The 22184-nt window shown below is 35.1% G+C and overlaps 1 protein-coding gene across 1 annotated transcript in view; it reads right to left on the minus strand.

Annotated features, from left to right (window-relative positions):
- The window catches only part of LOC136035300 (F-box/LRR-repeat protein 20-like), a 106836-nt gene that overhangs the window by 40729 nt on the left and 43923 nt on the right, over positions 1 to 22184 (minus strand). Inside the window, exons 3-6 of the mRNA XM_065716993.1 lie at positions 20357 to 20430; positions 18152 to 18281; positions 17091 to 17254; positions 6997 to 7154 (exon numbers count right to left, since the gene is read on the minus strand). Of these exons, the coding sequence (XP_065573065.1) occupies positions 6997 to 7154; positions 17091 to 17254; positions 18152 to 18281; positions 20357 to 20430 (526 nt within the window). The remainder of the gene's footprint in view (positions 1 to 6996; positions 7155 to 17090; positions 17255 to 18151; positions 18282 to 20356; positions 20431 to 22184) is intronic.

Below are 22184 nucleotides of genomic sequence, written 5' to 3' on the forward strand. Positions count from 1 at the left end.
CGAAAGTTTCGACACCCCAACCCCAACCCCCCTTTAACGTTGTTAGGGGACAAGTTAAGGTCCCCTAGGGCCCAGGAGCTTATCCGCGAAATTTCAGCTCGATCCGATAACTCCTTCCCTGTTTTCCAGAAACCACGCATAGCCACTTAATGTTCATGTTCTTTTTTTTCGCCACGCCTACAGGTCACAGCCGACATCGGATCTGGGTGTACGAAGACTCATTCGACGCGGAATTCTCCGAGTAATTTTGCTTGAAAGTTCCGTCGGATAATCTTAACCCCCCGATTTTCTAGCTTAGAAAAACCCCATTTCCCCATAAGAGCCCATGTTGAGTTTTTTGTTGTTAAAAGTTACGAATTTCAACATTCAAGTACATCAAAATGATCAGCTCAACATGGTGAGACTGACTGAAAGCTTCAAAAATTCTGTCTTAATCCGTAAAATTTTTATTTGAGAAAAATGACAGAAACCCTTTTTTTCTGCCACGCCTACAGGTCACAGCCGACATCGGATCTGGGTGTACGAAGACTCATTCGACGCGGAAGTCTCCGAGTAATTTTCCTGTAAAGTTTCGTCGGAAAATCTTAACCCCCCGATTTTCTAGCTTAGAAAAACCCATTTCCCCATTGAAGGTAAAATTTTCTCTTGTAATAACATCACTTGTTTGAAAAATTCTTACACTAACAGCAGCTTGGCGCAGCGGAAGCGTGCTGGGCCCGTAACCCAGTGGTTGGGTGGGTAGAAACCGCTAGCTGCTAACTTTTTAAAATTTGTAAAATTAGGTAATTTTGTCAGTTTGAATTTATTGATACAGAAAGGGAGAAAATAAACATGAAAACATGTGATCAGAATTACACACTGGAATGTTCACAAGAATTTATACTGAAGCGGGGGTAAGGCTTGATGGAAGCAAGTTAAAAGAACCATTTAAATTGATTTCCTAATTGAAGCCGTTGGTGAAATTTTCTATTGTAATAACTTGTTTGATAACAAGCATAACAGCAGCTTGGCGCAGCGGAAGCGCGCTGGGCCCATAAACCGGAGGCGGGTGGGTAAAAACCACTAGCTGCTAACTTTTAATTAAGCTGCTAAACTATTAAAATTATAAAAATTAGATAATTTTGTCAGTTTGAATTTATTGATACAGAAAGCGAGAAAATAAACATGGAAAATTATTATTAAATTACATTCACCATGGATTGTAGAAAAACGTACAGAAATAATATGAAAAAACTTCGTTTTCTTAAAGAGTTAAAGAGGCTGCGTCCCAAAGTCGAACCTTAAAACGTACAGGAATTAGGAGAGGCAGGAGGGGGCTGCCGCCCCCCAAACCCCCTGCTTTTAAAGACTCTTTTGTACAGGTTTTTTGTTGTGGGGGGCTGCCGCCCCCCCTAACCCCCCGCTCTTGGCTTCGGAAAGGCCCTCTTTTAATTAACAAAAAATTGAAATGAATGAATAATGGAATAACTTCGAAAAATGTTAAACAAAAGAGGACAGGAGAACCATTGCGCCGAAACTAGGAATTAGTAACAATGAAGTTGACCACTCCATTTACATTTTAACATAATTATTGAATCTGTTTCCCAGACACAGAGCACACAAGCTAAGAGCTGGGGGTTTGTTGGTGTACAACAAAAAACCTGTACAAAAGAGTCTTTAAAAGCGGGGGGTTTGGGGGGCGGCAGCCCCCCAACTGCCTCTCCTAATTCCTGTACGTTTTAAGGTTCGACTTTGGGACGCAGCCTCTTTAACTCTTTAAGAAAACGAAGTTTTTTTTCATATTATTACTTTACTATGACACACTCTCTTTCGTTAACTCCCTTCTACTAACTGTCTGTGACGATATGTTAATATGAACTTTCCTGCTTTCCCAGCTTGTACAACAGTAATTATTTTTGTAATTGTTAATTATTTTTATTCACAGTGCATCAAGGCACTTCTTAGGAGTTTGTGTAGAAACTTCAAAAGGAGCTCAATCAACTGAAACTGTGACTCAATCAACTGTGACTGTAGGGCCAGCCCTCCTCCAGCAAAACTTTCGCCCCAAAGACATCCAATGAAAATTTTGAAACGATCTTCTTGTTCAGCATAGTTTAAAGCTTTAATAACTATGCATCTAGTAATAACAGTCCTCCAAAGCCCCTGCGGTAAGGACTGCAAGTTATACAATTCACCCATCGGTTACATTTAGTATTTGTAGTCGGAAATTAGGGTAAGTTTGACAATTGGTGTCCAAAAAGGCCAATTTCATTCAAATGAAGCTTCTAGGGGATGTTGAGGGGAGTGAATAACTAAATTAAAACACAGTATGTGTATATGGGTTGTCAAAGGGTCTATCTCATCAATGACTAAGGGTATGAAGCTGGAACTTGTCAGGGAATGATGAGGCGGATGATCAATTAACCAAGAGGCAATATGTGGAGGCTAACCCTACTGCTACTGTCACCACCACTAGTAGTATTCCACCTCCTACTACTACTAATTCTATTACCACTACTTCTACTACTATTATTTTAACTATTACTCCTATTGCGACTACTACTAAGGCTGAACAATTGAAATTGGAGGAAGTTCAGCTAAATCAAATGATGTTCATTGCCTTTTCGTCAGGGATGTTCAACTGACGAAAAGGCAATACGGGCATACTGCAATTGTTACTAATACTAATGCTACTACTGTTACTACTACTACTAACACAATTCTACTACTACTACTACTCCTACTACTACTATTATGACTCTTATTAATTTTAAGGCCAAGGGTATGAAGGTGAAAATTTCAGGGAACATTGATAGAAAAGTGGAATTAAGTCAAAATACACTATGCGCATGCAGGTTGTCAAAAAGATGTATTTCACGAATGGCTTAAGTTGGAACTTTCAGGGAATGATGATGCGGAAGATCAATTGACAAACAAAAATGCAATATGTGCACGCTATTACTACTACTACTACTATTACTTCTATTGTGACTGCTACAAAGGCTAAGGGTATTAAGGTGAAAATTTCAGGAAAAGTTGAAGGGGAATTCAAACTAGATTAAAACACCCTATATGCGAACAGGCTTTTAAAAAGGCATAAGAGAATATCACAGAAATGGTTTAGAGCATAAAGTTGAAACTTCAAAGCCATGATGAGAGGGATCCTCAATTGACCAAAAAAAATACGTGCATACTACTACTGCTTGAGGTACTACTACTACTAATGTTACTATTACTACTAATACTACTATTACTTCTACTACCAATACTCTTACTAATACTATCGTGACTACTACTAGCACTAAGGCTAAGAGTGTGAAGACGAAAAAATCAGGGAATATTAAGAGGAAAGTTGGACGGAATCAAAACACAATGTGTGCATGCAGGTTGTCAAAGGGGCATTTCAGCAATATGCACGGCTTGTCAAGGGGGATGTTGAACTAACCAAAAGACAGTATTTGTAGGCTGTTAAGACTACTTCTACCATTACTACTGCAACTAATACTACTGCTACTAAAACTAGGCGTATTAAGGTACAAATTTCAGGGAATGCTGAGAGGATGTTGAACTTAATCAGAACACACTATGTGAATGCATATTGACAAGAGCTACTACTACAACTTTGCTACTATTGAAGGTAAAAGTACTAAGATAAGTTTTCAGGAAATGTTTGGGGAGATACTGAACTAAATCAAAACACACTGTGAGCATCTAGATTGCCGAAAGGATGTAAGAGCAATTTCTCAGAAATAGCTTAGAGCATTAAGTTGAAATTCCCAGGGGGTCTTGAGATGGATAGTTGAACTAACCAAAAAGCATTCTATGCATACTGCTATCACTTCTAATACTGTTACTTCTGCAACCACTTCTACTACCGAGGCTAAGAGTAGGAGGGTGAAACTTTAAGGGAATGTTTAGGGGGATATTGAACTAAATCAAAACACGCTATGTGCATGCACGATGTCAAAAGCGCGTATCAACAATACCACAGTAATGGTCTAGGGTATTAAGTTGAAACGTTCAGAACAGGTGAAGGCAGATGTTAAACTATGCAATTGGAACTATGTGCATAATACTATTACTACAACAATTGGTACTATTGCTACAACAACTGCTACTACTAATACTACGATTTCTACTAATAATACTCTTAGTACCACTGAAGCGAACAGTATTACAGTGAAACTTTCAGGGAATACTGAAGAGAATATTAAACAAAATTGAAACACACTATGTCGATGCAGGGTATTTAAAGGCCGTAACAGCTGTTTCTCAAGAACTATTTAGAGTATTAAGTTGAAACTTTTAATGCATGTTGGGGTGGTGTTTAACCAACCAAAAGGTACTATAAGCATACTACTACCACTAATTTCACTGCTACTACTACTACTGCTAAGACTAAGGGTATTAGAAAAAAAAAAATCAGGAAATGTTGAGGGGTGTGTTGGATTAAATTAAAGCACGCTACGTGAACGCAGGCTGCAAAAAGGACGCATCAGCAGTATCTTAAGAACGGTTTAGAGTATTTGGTTGAAATTTTCAGGGCGTGTTGGAGGTTTTACTGAATTAATAAAATGCACTATGTGCACACTACTACTACCAGCAGCAGTAGTACTACTACTTCTTTAAACACTATTATTACTAAAGATAATGGGTATTAATGTGGAACTTTCAAGTACTACTGGGGGGGGTGTTAGGCTAAATCAATGCACACTATGTGCATGCAGGTTATCAAAAGGGCGTAGCAGCAGTATCTCAGAAACGGCTTGAAGCATTAAACTGAAACTATCAGGGCTTGAGGAGGGGATGTTTTAACTAGACCAAAAGAGCAGAATGCAACTACTATTTGTACTTACTACTGATACTACTTCTACTATCAGTAAAACCACCCCAAAAGTTCCTACTATTAATTCTGCTACTATTGCCAATGGTAAAAATATTACTAAAACTTTCAAAGAATGGTGAGGGTGGTGTTGAACTGGATCAAAGCATATTATGTACACGTGGGTTATCAAACGGGTGTATTAGCAATATCCCATCGACACCTTAGAACATTAGTCTGAAACGTCCAGGGCTACCAATATTGCCACCAGTTTTGCACTCGCTTCTAATACTACTGCTGCTACTATTGAACTAAATCAAATCAGTTTAAGTGCATCCAGGTTGTCAAAATTGGCCGAGTTGTCAAGATATTCAAGCGGGAAATCTTACGAATAGAATAGGGTACAAAGTAGAAACTTTCACGATAAGCTTATGTTGCTTTTAAACTAAATTAAAAGGCCCTATCTGAATGCTGGTTGTCTATAAGGCCCTATCTGAATGCTGGTTGTAAATAAGACCTCTCAGTAATATCTCAAGGCCGATTCAGGGTATTAAGTTGAAACTTTCAGGACAAATAGTATTACATGTTTCTGCTCTTACTATTGAACTAAATGAAAAAGATTTAACTACATCCAGGTTGTCAAAATAGCATAGGTACGATGTCGTAGGGACAGAATAGGGCATTAAGTTTTATTTTCCCTGGAAAGTTGAGGAGGTGTAAAATTGAATCAAAAGATATTATGTATGTCCAAAATTTCAAAAGAGCGTATATTATTCAAAAGATGTCGCAGAATTTATCGAACATTTAAAAAGTAAGCCAGAATAATGATTCTTACACAGGCAAACCGAAAAGATTTAAAATATTATTTTCTTTACCAATGAAAAAGACTATGTCAGTTAGAAACGAATAGAAAATAATAAAAAAAAAACTTTTCTACGAAAAAAGTTTTTTTTAAGCAAAGAGATACATTAAACCAAAGATTAGGCAAAAAATTCAAATAATTTCTTAAGCAATTAACTACCATAAATCACCCTCAATGGATAAATGAAACCCAAAGTAGCACAAAATACATTTTAAATGATTTCTCTATTTTAATTTTAATAAATAAAATATTAGAGTAATCTTATTCATAATGGTGATTTTTTTTCAAAATTATGTGAAACAGAAACACATCATTTGAAATAAGGATTGTTTTCAGTAGAGTGCAAATTACTTTCTGGTCTCTAGAAGGCACGGGGGCGTCAGCCCTACTCATCTTAATTTCTGATCGTTTTGAATTTGACTCGTTTTGAGTTTCAAGCTTGAGAAATTATTCAACTTTATCTCCGCTCATCTTTGGTTTAATATAGCTCTTCACTTTTTCTTGAAAAACTTCTTTCGTGGAATTTTTGTTTTAATTAATACCTTAAAAAGGTCTATCTGATCACTGTTATCAGTGCTGATCGCTGGAATCAGCTAAACCAAGACACACAATAACATTCCGGGAAGAGAATAGTTGAAAATTTAACGTCAAATTGATCGGAATGGAGTATTATTACCTTATTTATTTACGTCTTTAAACAAAGACACATTTTAAACAGTAAATTACTAAATTAAATGTTACTTCTTAATTGATAGATACTAGTTGATAATAGTTTAGTAAGTAGCAGTAACAGTTAGTAGATAATAGTTGAAAAAATATGTCAAGTTAATTGAAAACGAAGTATTATTACCAAGTTCAATTAATTTATATCTTAAATAACAAATCATTAAAGCAAATGTTTAGCAAATATCTTGTGTTATTTGGACTAAAATTTTATTACTATATTCAATCAGAATTCCAAACTTTGATGCATGCAAAGTAACAAATTTCAGAAAAAGAAGTAATAAAAAAAGGCCACATTCGGTAATATTTTCACATCATGAAATATCCAAAATAATACATGCCAAAATAATCAATCAATGAAATGAAAATCTACCACCAATAATCTGGAGGAATTTTTTCTACCATATTCAGATATATTCTCATATAGAGTGGAACCGAGCAGAAATCAACAAGTTAAAAAAAACTTTTTAGAGGAAAAGGTTAATATCATGTTCTGTTTCACATAACATCAGAAGTTCAAAACAATAGCATAACGAAGTAATCAACAAATACAGTAAAAGATTTACCAAACTATTTAAATGATGAATAATTTTGAGGAGAATATTATTACCATATTCGGTTATATTTTCACACCATGAGAGATCCAAAGTAATAAGACTATGACACCCAGCAGAGAGTGCACGAAGTGAGGCATCACTAAGAAGAGGACAAGACCTTAAACAAAGTTTGCTTAACTTGGGGCAGTGGCGTCCAAGACTTACACACGTGCTGTAATTAAAAAAGAGACTGGTAAGCTCAAACTCCCTGTGAAAAAATGCCTTCCAGCCTGTAAAAACTGAAGATTAAGGGTTTAATAAAGGTACTTGGGATCTCTATATAGAAGGAAAGTATAGGTTGTTTTCTGACACAGATTTGAAGGTTTTGATCTATGCTAACTCTACAGTAAACCAATCTGACCTGAAAATATTCGGTTTTGAGAGTATCAAACATTCAAAATGAGCGTTAATCTAGTCATAATTCTCAGCTCAAAAATAATACTGCCGACCTTTTCTTATGAAGGTTTTTTTTTTACTTGACTGTTTTACCTTTCAGTTTTTTTCCGTTCATGTGAACTTTTCTTCTGCTATTAATCATTATAAAAAAGGGCTGATTTTATGGTAATACTAAATGCACGAAATTTGTCCAGTTCCGCACCAAAAGCTACGACTCTGAAAAAAACTTGCCTAAGTTTCAAAAAAAGAGAAACCACCACACACAGGAGGGGAGAAGGACAGATGTTCGAAATTAGAATTGTACTATCAAAATCGGTATATCAGAGAACACTAGTTATGCACTCCAAAATAGTCCCGTCTACAAAGGAATATCGCAGACGCGTAATTATTTGTTTGGTTCTTCATATTTCTTCGCGGGGATCATAGGCAGCGCAATGGTATTGCCACGATGTGGGCACAAAGTAAAGAAGGAGTTGTCGTAGAGACTTCGAAGGGGCTCGTTCGATTGGAAATTGAAAGGCCTTGTGCCTTTTTTATTATTCAAAAGGGATTGGAAGGCACCCCCCCCCAACGCCCATCATTTCCTCAAACACATCCAATCAAAATTTTGAGATAGCTATTTTGTTATTTTAATTTAGCTATTTAAGAGTCAAAAGTGATCAGAGGGCAACTCTTCCCCCCTTCAACCCCCGTCCTCTTTTTCCCAAATGCATTTGATAGAAATTTTGAGATAGCCATTTTATTCAAAACGGTCTAAATACCATATAAAAAGTCCTTCGGGACTAAGACAGCCCCTCAGCACCAGGGGGCAAGGGTTGTAAGGTATGCCCCATGGACATCTAAGGTTTTTGTGTAAGAAGTGGCCGTATAACTTTAGAGGAGGTTCATTTAACTGGACACTGAAAGTTTTAATTCCCTTTAAAGAGTCGAAAGTGACGGAGGGCAACTAGCCACCCCCCCCCACAACACCCTCTTTTCTCCAAACGTACCTGATCAAAATTGTGGGGTAGCCATTATGTTGAAAATAGTCCAAAGATCACATAAAAAAAAGCCTCCGGCGTTTACACAATCCACCAGAGACCTGGGGAAAGGGTTACTATGCGTAACCCTACTGTGCTATGTGCAACATATTGTGTGCATACAGATTTCTGATATGGGCGTATCAGCAATAATTTTGGAACGGCTTGCGATATCAAAAGGAAACTTCTAAGGCATCCTGAGTGGGATGTTCAACTGGCGAAAAGGCAACATGCACCTGCTACTATTGCTATTAATACTGCTGCTACTACTGTTCCTAATACGGCCACTGCTAACATGATTCTAGTAAGTATTAAGGCTACGCGTATAAACATGAAAATTTAACAAAATGTTAATTGTGCATGCAAATTATCTAAAGGGCGTATCTCACAAACTGATTTGGGTATTAATTCGGAATATTCAGAGAGTGCTTTAAGGCGAAGAAGAATTGACAAAAAGGTAATATGTGCATGCCACTACTACCACTTCAACTTTTACTAATACAACTAATACCACTACTGTTACTAAACTACTCCAACTACTACTTCAATTGCAACGACTTGTAAGACTTAGAGTATTAATATGAAAAGGGCGTCAAAAGGAGGCCAAAAGGGCACATCAGCAATATTTTTGGAACGGCTTATTATATCAAGGTAAAAATTCCAGGGCATCATGAGGGGGATATTCAACTGACTAAAAGGCAACATATACCTGCTACTACTGTTATTAATACTGCTGCTATTACTGCTACTGTTACAACTACTAGTACAACACTAATACTGCTACTACTTCTCTCGCTACCGCCACAACTACTATGAAACTAGAACTATTAAGACTAAGCCTATGAAGGTGAAAGTTTGAGAGAATATTGAGGGCAAATTTGAACTAAATCAAAAGGCACTATGTGCACTAAGGTTGTCAAAACAGCGTATCTCATGATTTTTGGGCATTAAGTTGGAAGTCTCAGAGAATACTTAAAGGGGAAGATCAATTGACCAAAAGGCAATATGTGCACGCTTTTACTTGTGCTACTACCGCTGCTACATTTTGAACTTCATTTTTAACTTTTTGAACTTCAGTAAATCGAAAATTATTAGGACTTTAAGGAATTTATTGAAATTAATGCATTTTTTCAGTTAGTTTGTTTAATTGTAAACTGAAATTCAAAGGGGTTGAAGAAACTGTTTAGGTGAAGGCCCCTTCAATCGGGTAAATAAAAAGCAAAAATCGTCACACTGAGTGAAGAAAAAGATAGTTTTTCATGTATTTCATTAATTTCTTCAGTAAACACAGTTACTAAAGAAAATGTATTTCTTGAGTATTACTTAATTTATTTTGTAGTGCCGTTTTCATTCATTTTATTGTTCGATTGAAAGCCTTTACTTCGTGCAGCCATAGCATCAGAAACCCTTGTCTTAAACGAACCAATAAAATCTGAATGAAAATCCTTTGTGACGTCATGCAATTTTTCTTATTTTGCCATATATACAACTTGCATACAGAAGATGTATTTTGATATTGTTAAACTCCCCCTTCAAATTCACTATAATACCCTTAGCCTTAAGATTAGTAGTAGCAGTAATAGCAGTAGCAGCGGACGTAGTAGTGACAGCACTAGTATGATGGTCAGTTGAACTTCCCCTTCATCTTGCCCTAAAAGTTTCAACTTAATTCTCTAATACCTAATGGACTTCGCAGCAAACTTTGACACTTTGGTTTTTATTCTGATCCTTAGTATAAAAAAGGGTAAAGAGAACAGCTAGGCAAAAGAAAAAACAAAGAGAGGTAAAACTCAATTAAAAGACAACAAACGAGACTGCGGCCAGTAGAGAGAAAAGATGAAAGACTAAAACAACGCGGATATTTCACCTGTATGCGAACTAGGCGTCCTCAGCACAAGAGAAACAAAGATAAAACACTAAACCAAAAACAAATAAAACCACCACCAACTAATAAATACAATTGTCACAACTGATCCACGTAGAGAAGAGAAGCTATTAGAGTTACTTCAATGAGAAGAACAAAACAATTGAGGAAAAAATTATAAAAGATAGAAACAAAGTTAACTATTCTGTTGCAGAACAATCCTTTTATTAGCTACTATTGAAGCAACATCCCCCCTCCTTTAAAGTTTGTATTGAAATGGTTAATTTTTTGGATTTATTAATGAGCAAATTTGAAATGCGATCCTAGGCAGCACAATGCACTACCTAAGTAAAGAGAAAGTGGGCGCAATATATCATACATCTTTTTTTTTACTTTTGGTTTCACTAGAGCACTTCGTCTCAAAAGAGTTGTCATCGAAACTTCGAAAGGGGCTCATTCAATTGGGAACTTAGAGCCCTATTTAAAAGTCAAAGTGAACGGAGGGCAACCAGCCCTCCTCCCATACATTTTTTCCCGATGACATTCGATCAAAATTTGGAGAGAGCCATCTTGTTCAGCATAGCTAAAAGGTCAGATAACTATGACTCTGGGGATGAAACCTACCCCCAAGCCCTTGAGGCAAGGGCTGTAAAGTTATACAATTCGCATTTTTGTCTACATATAGTATTTTCTATCAAGACAGGGGGGGCATGGTTAACCTTTTGCGTCTAAAAAAACCAAGGATATTCAGGAGAAGCTTTCGAGGAATGCTGATGGGAGTGTTGAACTGAACAAAAATACAATATATACATGCGCATTGTCAAAAATGAATATCTAAGGAATGTATTAAAGTATGAAATTGGAACTTTCAATGAACGATGAGGGGGATGATCAATTGACAAAAAGACAATATGCACATACTAATACTCATACAACTAATACTCCTGCCACTATTGCTACAGCTACTACAACTGATATTTCTATTGCTGCTAATAAAGGTGACAATTTCAGGAAATGTTGACGGGGATTTTGAACTATATCAGAACGCACTATGTGCTTACCAGTTGTCTAAAGGTACATCAGTATAGCAAGTTGAAAGTTCCAGGGCATGATGAGGGGGATGTTCAACTGACCAAAAGGCAATATGTACATACTACTACTGCTAATACTGTCACTACTATTACTAATGCAAATACTACTACTTCTACTACTAAGGCTTAGCGCATGAATGTGAAAATTTCTGGAAATATTGAAAGGAAGGTAGGGCTAAGTCAAACACACTCTGTGAATAATGGGTGTCAAAAAGGCGTATGTTAGAAATGTCTTTGGGTATTTAAGTTGAAAGTTTCAAGGAATGATGAGGGGAATGATCAATTGACGAAAAAGCCATACGTCAACACTACTGCTACTACTACTATTGCTACTATTAATACTGCTACTGCTACAACTACTGCATATACTAATGCTTCTACTATGGGTAACGGTAATAACGAGAAATGTTTAGGGGGATGTTGAATCAAATTGAAACAATTTTTGTATGCAGGCTATCAAAAGGGTATATCAGCAGTATCTCAAGGACGGCTTAGAGTGAAACATGAAGGGAACGGTGAGGGCGGTGTTGAACTGAATCAAAACACGCTATGTATATCTGGGTTATCAAAGGGGTGTATTAGCAATATTAGAGCAACTCCTTAGGGTATTAAGCTGAAACTTCCAGGGCCATTAATATTACCACAGCTTTGGCTACTACTTCAACAGCTACTATTAGTGGTGATATTGAACTGAATCTTAATAGTTGAATTGTATCCAGGTTGTAAAAATAGACCAGGTTACAAGACCTCCAGGCGAAATATCTTTGGACTGGAATAGAATATAAAGCAGAAACTTTCAGGGAAAGTTTATGTTGCTTTAGAACCTAATGAAAAGGAACTATGTGCATAATGGTTGCCAACAAGACGTCTCATAATATCTCAAGATCGCTTGAGGGTATTAAGTGAAACTTTCAGGGCTATTACTATTACATATTCTGCTCTTACTATTGAATTAAAACAAAACGGTGTAGGTACTTTTATAATGTCAAAATATCATAGATACAATGTCTTTGGAATAGAATAGGGTATTAAGTTTTATTGTTCCGAGAAATTTAAGGCGTAAAACTAAATAAATATATATTATGGGTATCCATATTTTCAGAATAGCGAACATTATTGAAAATTATTTCAAAATTTTGTCGAACATATATATAGTTAGTCAAAATCTGGTTCCTTATAGAAAAAAACGGAAAGATTTAAAATAGCATTTTCTTAGCCAATGAAAAAGACAATTAAAGACAATTAAAAACGAACAGACATTAATTCTAAAAAAACTTTCAATAAGGAAACTTACTTTACTTATAATATTTAAAATAAAACTTTTTCTATAAAAAAAAACATTTCAAAGAAACGTGAAGGGAGAAGGGGATAAGGCCCCCTTCTTCTTTTTAGACCCCCCCCCCTTGGTGAAGACTGGTCAAAACTTTGAAAAACCAATTTGTTCAAGACAGTCAAAAAATCTGATAACTATGTCTCTGTAAGGTATTAAATATAAAAAAAACAAGTTTTTTTTAACTGAAAGTAAGGAGCGACATTAAAACTTAAAACGAACAGAAATTACGTCGCATATGAAAGAGGTTGCTTCCTCATCAACGCCCCGCTCTTTACGCTAAAGTTTGACTCTTTCTCTCAATTCTTCTTTTTAAAACAGTAAAAAACTTTAGCGTAAAGAGCGGGGCGTTGATGAGGAAGCAGCCTCTTTCATATACTAAGTAATTTCTGTTCGTTTTAAGTTTTAATGTCGCTCCTTACTTTCAGTTAAAAAAACTTGTTTTTTTTTTTTATTTAATTTCTGAACGTTTTTGAATCAATGCATGTTTTGATTTTGGCTCTCCGCAGGGGAAATAATTAAAACGAAATTTGCATTTTTTTTTTTTTTTTTGCTACATGGCTTTCTCATAATTTTGATCGAATGATTTTGAGAAAAAAAGAGTGGAGGAGGACGCCTAGTTGCCCTCCGATTTTTTGGTTAATTAAAAAGGCAACTAGAACTTTTAATTTTTTACGAATCTTTTTATTAGTAAAAAATTTACGTAACTTATAAATTAGCTTACGTAAAGAACTTTTGTATTCTCATATTTTTATTACATATATGAGGGGGTTCGCCCCCTCGTCAGTACCTCGCTCTTTATACTAAAGCTTAAATTCTGTCCCAATTCATTAAGAATGACCCCTGAATCACAAAAGCCGTAGAATAAATAGTTGAAATTACTAAAAATACTTTAGCGTAAAGAGCGAGGTATTAGGAGGAGGTGAGCCCCTCATATGGGTAATAATTTCTGTTTGTTTTCAGTTTTAATGCTGTTCCTTACTTCCAGCTGAAAGAACTTTTTCATATTTATTTTTTCATTGTTATTTTTTAAATACTGCTAGTAAATCATGCGCTCCCTTCATGGAGATTTTCTTCCCCCATGACAAATTATCGATGGAAAGTTCCCTCAGCATATCCCTCTCTTCTCAACCCTTCCCCCCAACCAAAAAAATCCTCCTGAAAACGCCTGTACACTTTCCAATAACCATTACTATATGTAAGCACTGGTCAAAGTTTGTAACTTGCTGCCCCTCCCACGGGGACTGTGGGGGCGTAAGTCGTCCCCAAAGACATAGTTATAAGGTTTTTCGACTACGCTGAATAAAATGGCTATCTCAGAATTTTGATCCGTTGACTTTGGCAAAATAATTAGCGTGGGAGGGGGCCTATGTGCTCTCCAATTTTTTTGGTCATTTAAAAAGGGCACTAGAACTTTTAATTTCCGTTAGAATGAGCCCTCTTCCAACATTCTAGGACAACTGGGTCGATATGATCACCCCAGAAAAAAAAAAAAAAATAAAAAAAAAAAAATAAATAAACACGCATCCGAGATCTGCCTTCTGGCAAAAAATACAAAATTCCACATTTTTGTATATAGGAGCTTGAAACTACAGTAGGGTTCTCTGATACGTTGAATCTGATGGTGTGATTCTCGTTAAGATTCTATGACTTCTAGGGGGCGTTTCCCCCTATTTTCTAAAATAACGCAAATTTTCTCAGGCTCGTAACTTTTGATGAGTAAGACTAAACTTGATGAAACTTATATATTTAAAATTAGCATTAAAATGTGATTCTTTTGATGTAGGTATTGGTATCAAAACTCCATCTTTTAGAGTTTTGGTTACTATTGAGCCGGGTCGCTCCTTACTACAGTTCGTTACCACGAACAGTTTGAAAACTTCGTGATGTTCCAACTATTTCGAAACAGCATGGCTAATTTTGATCAGATGTCTTTGGGGAAAGGATAGCTAAAAAGGGCTCAGGAGGGGGAGGGTTGTCATCAATCATTTTGAATCTTACAAAAAGGACTAAAGCCTTAAATAAGCTCTATCGCTCTTTACTCTCACTGGTTTAAAAAACTTTTTCTAGAAAAAAAATCAAAGAAAAGTAAAAGACTACATTAAACCGAAGATGAGCAGAAATAAAGTCAAATAATCTTTCAAGCGTAAAACTACCATATATCACCATCAATAAATAGATAAAAAACAAAACGAACAAAAAGTACAATATATAACCGAGTTAAACTCAAAACGATCAGAAACTATGAGGAGTGGGGCTGACACCCTCTGTGCCTTCTAGAAACCAGAACATATTATGCACTTTATTGAAAAAAATGCATTTTAAATGTTTTTTTAACTTTAAGGAACCCGGAATTATTAAGACTTTCAGGAATAAATATCAGCATGTACATATACTGATGCATATCATGAAAAGAGAAATCACCAATGCTACAGCACAAACAAAAAAAAAAAAAAAAAAAAAAAAAAAAAAAAAAAAAAAAAAAAAAAAAAAAAAAAAAAGAGACAGAAGGAGAAAAGGAAGACTGTTTTCCTAAATTAGTGATTAATATAGACCAGCACTTGAATGAGGCCTTAACCCTACTCATCCATACAATCACATAGGTCAAACAGCATAGCCACACACAATCAACCATAAAGAATAATCCATGGACAGGCAGTCATGTCGTCAATAAGTATAAGTCGTCATTTACCAAACAATAGAAAAAATAATATAGACAAATAATTCAGAGGCAACACCCAACATAAGGGCTCATCAGGAGAATACACTGGCCTATATAGGGTTTACTTTTTAAGTAATCTTAGTTATGAGAGTGATTTGTTTTTTATTTTTTTCGATTTTATGAGAAACAAAAACACAAAGTTCGAAATAAGGATTGCATTCAGTAAAGTGCAAGTTTTCTGGTCTTTAGAAGGTACAGAGGATATTAGACCTAGGCTACTCCTATTAGTTCTTGTTCATTTTTAATTTGACTTGGTTATTCATGGTAGTTTTACGCTTGAAAAATTATTTGACTTTATTTCTGCTTATCTTCGGTTTAATGTAGCTCTTTAATTTTCTTCGAAAAACTTCATTAAAGAAAAAGCTTTTTTAAACTCAATAGAAGTAAAGAGGGATAGGACTTCATTTTAATAATTTTTTCGGCCTTGAAGGAGTTGTAGAAATTTTGGGAGGTACTCATTCAACCAAAAGTTTAAGGTTCTAGCGCTTTTTGTAAGATTCAAAGTGAATAATGGCAAACAATCCCCCTCCCGATCCCTTTTTAGCTACCTTTTCTCCAAATATATCCGATCGAATTAGCCATGTTGTTCGAAATAGTTGGAAGGTCATGAAGTTTCACCTTAATAGCCTTAACCTGATAAACCTTTTTGACAACCAGCATGCACATAATGTTTTTTGATGTTGTCCAATAACCCCTTGAAATTTTCCTAAAAGCAGTGACAATTAGAAGTAAGTCACAGTCACAAGTAGATACATCCATTGTAATAAGTAGTCATGGTCGCAAGTAATCGCAGTCGTTGTAGTATTAGCAGTGGTAGGGGCTCTGACAGTCTCAAGTTAATACTGTTAACTATTCCTAAGGTATTGCAGATACGCCTTTTTGATAACCAGGATACACTTAATGTTCATACACTATTCTCTCAAATACAGGTTACAAAATTCTCTTTCTCGGGTACTTGAATATCAAATAATTAGTTGTTGTCCACTTAAGACAATATGCGAGATCCAATAGAGGGTAAGACTTTTAAATAGCAAAAAATTTGACATGTATGTCATTGAAAAACTTATTCGTATGTTTCAGTCATGCTTTTGGAGCCCGAAAAGTTCAAGACTTCTATGTTTAGATGTTTTTTTCTCGGTGAAGACAATCTTCGGGTAGGATATTCAAGCAAGTACATTTATATTCGGCTATTAATTTATTCTATTCAACTGACCGATTTCATTCAATTCCTATGCGTATTTTCCTGTCTGTTCCATTTTCCTTTTTTCCTGTTCACATTGCAAATAAGAAAACACCAAGAAAACTTCTAGTAGGGTGTATAATAATTTTAAAAGAAATTAAAGCAAAACACTCTTTATTAATCATATTAAACTAAGAGATCGGTGCTCATCACTATATCTTATGTGTTTGGATGTCCGACTTTCCAGCTCATATCTACAACTTCCTCTATGTAAATAGATGTTAATTGGATAAACAAAACTCTTTCCATTCTATAAATTACTGGAAGACCATCCTCCTCTCATGTAAGAAACACAAGAAACTACATAAAAAATTTGCTTTTTAGAACGCAAAAGGCTTATTTTTTTAGCCACAAGACTTAAAAATTTTATGATTTTCCCCTGAAATTTTGGCCCTAGGCACCTATCAATAAAAGCATAAGACAAGTACCTGATGAACTTTTAATACCTGTCAGTTATCCTTTTGCAGCCTGACAAGTTTAAATCTTCAATATTGGCACAATGAAGAGCAAATGATTTCATCGCAGCATCACCAACGCATTGGCATCCTTTCAAGCTCAAAGTCTTCAAAAATCCCCCACATCTTTTGGCAATCCCTTCAACAACAGATCCCTTGCAAAGAAAAAATCAAGAGAGTATATAAATATATATTTCAAATTTACTGAAATAAAGACTACATATCTGAACAAAAGATTCAGGAATAGATCTACATATAAATTAGGTCTCCGCTATTCTAGTTTAAATAACTAAACTAATCTAACCTAGCTATATCAGAAAAACATATTTCTTATGCTACGTTCAAATATTTAGTTTTAATCAGTTTTAAATTTACCCATCAAAAGTTTTGTTAAAAATTAGAGTCATAATACTGATTATTTTTGTTATTAGCCATGATTTGATCAAAAGTTGAAGTTTTACTTCTACCAATTTTGTCATATGCCAAGATTTAACCAACGACCCGAGTATTTGATCAGATGCTTGGTTTTACCGTCTAACAGCAACATGCAAACTGGGTCTATCCCGTCTAACCTAGATACCCTAAATTAATATAACCGAAGCAACCTACCCTAAATCAAAAGAATATACTTTTAACGCTAATTTCAAATACGTAAAATTAATCAATCTCAGAATTACCAGAAAGTACCTGAAAAGTTCTTTATATAAAATAGCTAAACTAATGAAAGCTAACTAAATACGCTACATCAAAAGAATATAATTCTTCTGCAAACTTCAAATATGTAAGACTAATCAATTCTAAATTTAGCATTCAAAAATTTTAATTATAATCAGTTAACCAACCCATTTATTCATTTTGTAATCCACCAAGATTTGACCAACAGTCAAAGTATTTGACCAAATGACTGGTTTTACCATCTTACCATCTTACTGCAACACGTTAAGTTAGGTCTAAACTTATTCTGACCTAAAAAATAATTCAACAATAAGAAACATAAAGAGTACAGTAGACAAGACATCAGTAATGGTAAGAAAGACAGAATTAGACCTTACTTCGACATCTCGTTGAAAGGAGAAAAGGTCAATCCTTTGCCAGTTTATCCCATCTAATGCAAGCATATGCCAATATTTTGAGACTTGTGCACTTCTACATAGTGAAATAACATCAAGAAATGAAAAAACTCTGTAAAAGATGAATAAAACACAATATGAATAGCATATAAACTATAGCGAAAATACCTCACATCAAGCAATAATTTGAAAAATGTAATTAATCACTGCACTTTTTGTCTAGTCTCCTTGAATCAACTTAAATGCCTTAGTCTAAAATTATTAAGAAACTAACTCTTAAGACACCAACTAGGAAACTTAAAACGGTTCTTTGGATATTATTTTGATTTTAGTTGAGACTAATAAATATTATCAGCAATTTAAGGATTTTTTTTAAGAAATTAAGGATTTGGTTTTCTCAATTACGCAACCAAAAATGCACATTTGTGTGCAAATTTCAACATTTAGGGGAGGGAAGGGGTCCCAACTAGATAGCTTTCATAAGTAAGGCATTATTTTCATCACAGTTTAGCCATTCATTGTTCAGATATTTAGCGATTGATGAAACAAATGACCTACTATAATTTTCAACAAAGCATCATCAGGATAAAAAAAAAAATAACAATTGTCTGGTGGTTGGAAACATACCTACAAACAGAAGGAGGGATCGTAAGGACTTCCCACCACCAAGATTGGTTCGAAGAACCTGTCAAAAAGAATTCCTAAATTATAATGCAATTATGCTATTTTGTCTTTTTGGCTCTTTCCATCGCATAAACTCTCCAATACTTCTGCAAGTTTGTTGACTCGTCTTTTGTGAGTTCGATAGCACCATTCTTCTGTCATTGCTTGATTTTAATACTACTAACATCACTAATAACAGATCATTACAAACCAACGCCAGACGCCAACAGAGCTGCACGCACTCTTCTTCATTTCAAATCTTTTCGAACCTTCACTCTTGACTCGCTGCAAAGAAGAACCAATTCCCTTTATCCCTTTCTAATGATGTCTCCCCGTCCCATTCAGGGACGGTTTGCTTTTCGTTTAACCCAAATGGATGCCCCATGAAACATAAATTTTCGCAGTATACCATCTTTCATCTTTAAACGTGGCTTAGCCATCTCAACCTGTATTACTCAGCATCTTTTCTGTTATCTTACTTATTTTTATTACTGAAGGTTCCGGTTATCCCCTTCCCCTTCTAACAGATCCCCTTCCAACAGGATGGGATCAAAGGACCCCAGTTTTTTCGAAAATTGTGTTCTAGTAATGCGAATTTCGGACAATCTAACCCTAACTCTCAAAGAGAGAACAATTCAGATGCCTTCTCAAAATTATGACTACGAGCACCAATGAAAGGCAGTATGGATAAGTATACGAAAAACTTTCTCTGGCTTAACAACATTTTGTCCAAAATTAGTTTATTTTATAGGACATGATTTGTCCTGTTGTTTTCCCTGAGGCAGTTTCTAGAAAGTTTAGACTTTCTTTTCTTTGTCTAGCTAGAAATTTCTAAGATATTATGTCTTTAAATGTCGTTTTTATGTTCAAAACTTTACTAAATTACAAGTAAAACCGAAAAAAAATGAGAAACAATGTTTATCTCCGAAAAGATAAAATTGAATTTGATAATCCTGGAAATGTGTTCTATTCCTCAAGCCTTTAAACTTTTAAATACCATGCAAAGTCAATTTCCTCAAGTCAGTATGCATTCAAGTGCTAACTAGCCCTGCCCTTGAGAAAAGTATTAGTGTTGGATCAGAGAACCTTTATTGCATGCAGAGTTGGAAAGAGGAATCGCCCCTACTACTTCAATTATCCTGGGTAGGATGGGTTCATTTAGGTCTCTCTTCAAGGGGGAGGATCCTGTATCACACCCATTTTTTTTTGCAAACAGACCTCTGCTCATCTGATACAGAAGAGCGTATGGGAGGTAGGGCAGGGGGGAGAGGCTTTTATAAATATTGCAAAAAAATATTATTGTATTTACATTAAAAATATCGAAAAAATAAAATGTCCCCCCTCATTACATTTTAAAAATACCTCTTATAAATATCTTAATTTTCCGATAATTGGAAAATCTACACCTCCCCTATATTTTCATGAATATCAGTCACTGACGTGGCACAAAACTTTTATCTCAGGAATCATTCAAGCTAATGCATTTTGAAATACAAGTACAAATATCTTACACAAATTACATACCTTAAAAGAAGTTCCTTCGGAAGCTTCCGATTTATCAGTGATTCTTCATCAGAGCTGTTGTTCGACTTCGTCAACTAAAAGAGAAGTTACGTTTTTTTAACTTTTACTGACTTAGATCAAATGGACAGTACTAATAAATGAAAAGAAAAGAGGGAGGGGTGAAAAAATAGAAAAAGGTTAGAAATACATAAAAAGAGAAAATAAAGCAGCAAACATATGAGATAAAGAGGATAGAGATAAGTTAAAATGGTGAAAAAATTTATCCTTCCCAGATAAGCAATGACCAAGAGTAAGTCTAATCAAGAACTCTATGTCGATTTCGTCTTTCAGCCCAGAGTTCTTGTTGCGTGTTTTAACATATTTTGCCATATCACTTTTTCTTTTTTAGACCTTAAAACGCAACATGGTAGTTTTTAGCACCCACAGGTTGGCTTAGTACTTTGGCTTGGTAGGTTGGCTTAGTACAGGTTGGCTATATATATATATATATATATATATATATATATATATATATATATATATATATATATATATATATATATATATATATATATATATATATATATATATATATATATATATATATATATATAAATAAGTTGTCAGTCCGTTACGCCAGATTATATCTTATCTATATATAAAAATGAAACTAAACTGAAAAGCAAACTGAAACTAAAAATGTAGAAACTGGGAATTGCATAAATATTTCTATATATTTTGACAATAGATTAAAGTAATTCGAAAACCTTATAACAGATATTTATAATTTTGAGGTTTATTATGAATTGTTGAGTGTTAGCATTCTTGGCACGTAAAATTTTTTCTAACAGTCAATGTTAGAATAAACACTGACAAATTGAAAAACATTGAAAAAGATAGAATGTTACCAAAAAGCAAAACCAGGCTTGCGGTTCAAAGAGAAAGGACCATATTAAGAATGTGCAATTTACGTCAACGAAGGCGTGTCGAGGAACTACCAGAGCAACCCGAAACCAGACTTGCTTCTGAAAGAGAAAGTAAAAAAAGAAGGCGTGCCGAGGAATCACAAGAACAGCAAGAAAACGGGCTTGCGGCTGATAGAGAAAGTAAGAAAAGAAAGCGTGCCGAGGAATCACAAGAGCAACCTGAAAATTATCGCCTGGTATTCAGGTACAGCCCAGTTGATGATTATAGTAGAAGTGTTCAAATCGGGACTATGTCTAAAATTTGTCCCTATTGCAAGGCCTTGAAATTCAATGGTGAAACAATAGGAATGTGTTGCGCCTCAGGAAAAGTTAAACTTCCTCTATTGGCTGCACCACCAGAGCCATTGAAAACTTTGCTTACTGCAACTACGTCAGAATCTAAGCATTTTTTATCACAGATCAGAAAATATAACTCATGTTTCCAAATGACATCGTTTGGTGCCCAAATCGAAAATCCAGATTAATTTATGCCTACTTTCAAAGTAAAAGGGCAAATTTATTCTTTCATTTCCGATACATGAACGTAGTCCAGCTGTTGTTCACTTAGCGGTACATTTACAGAATGGTCAACGTGTTTATTTCTCGGACACCAACGTGCAACAAAGAGCCCTGAATCCACCGGATACAAAGTTAACTGCTTTCTTTTCGCTATGCAAAAATGATTCTTTTGCAAAAAACTGCTGTATACTGAAGTGCCTTCGTATTGCACGTGGAATACTAAAAATAAAGTATTTGAACGTCAAAGGTAAGTCAGGTAAATCAGGTAATCAGGGTAAGTCAGTCGACGGCCAACCTACCATCTTCAAAGATACCACGATAGGAAGACTCTACACCGTTCACCCCAATCAACATGAATGCTTCTT

Source organism: Artemia franciscana, chromosome 14 (assembly GCF_032884065.1).
Source record: "Artemia franciscana chromosome 14, ASM3288406v1, whole genome shotgun sequence".
In the NCBI taxonomy this organism is placed as follows: domain Eukaryota; kingdom Metazoa; phylum Arthropoda; class Branchiopoda; order Anostraca; family Artemiidae; genus Artemia; species Artemia franciscana.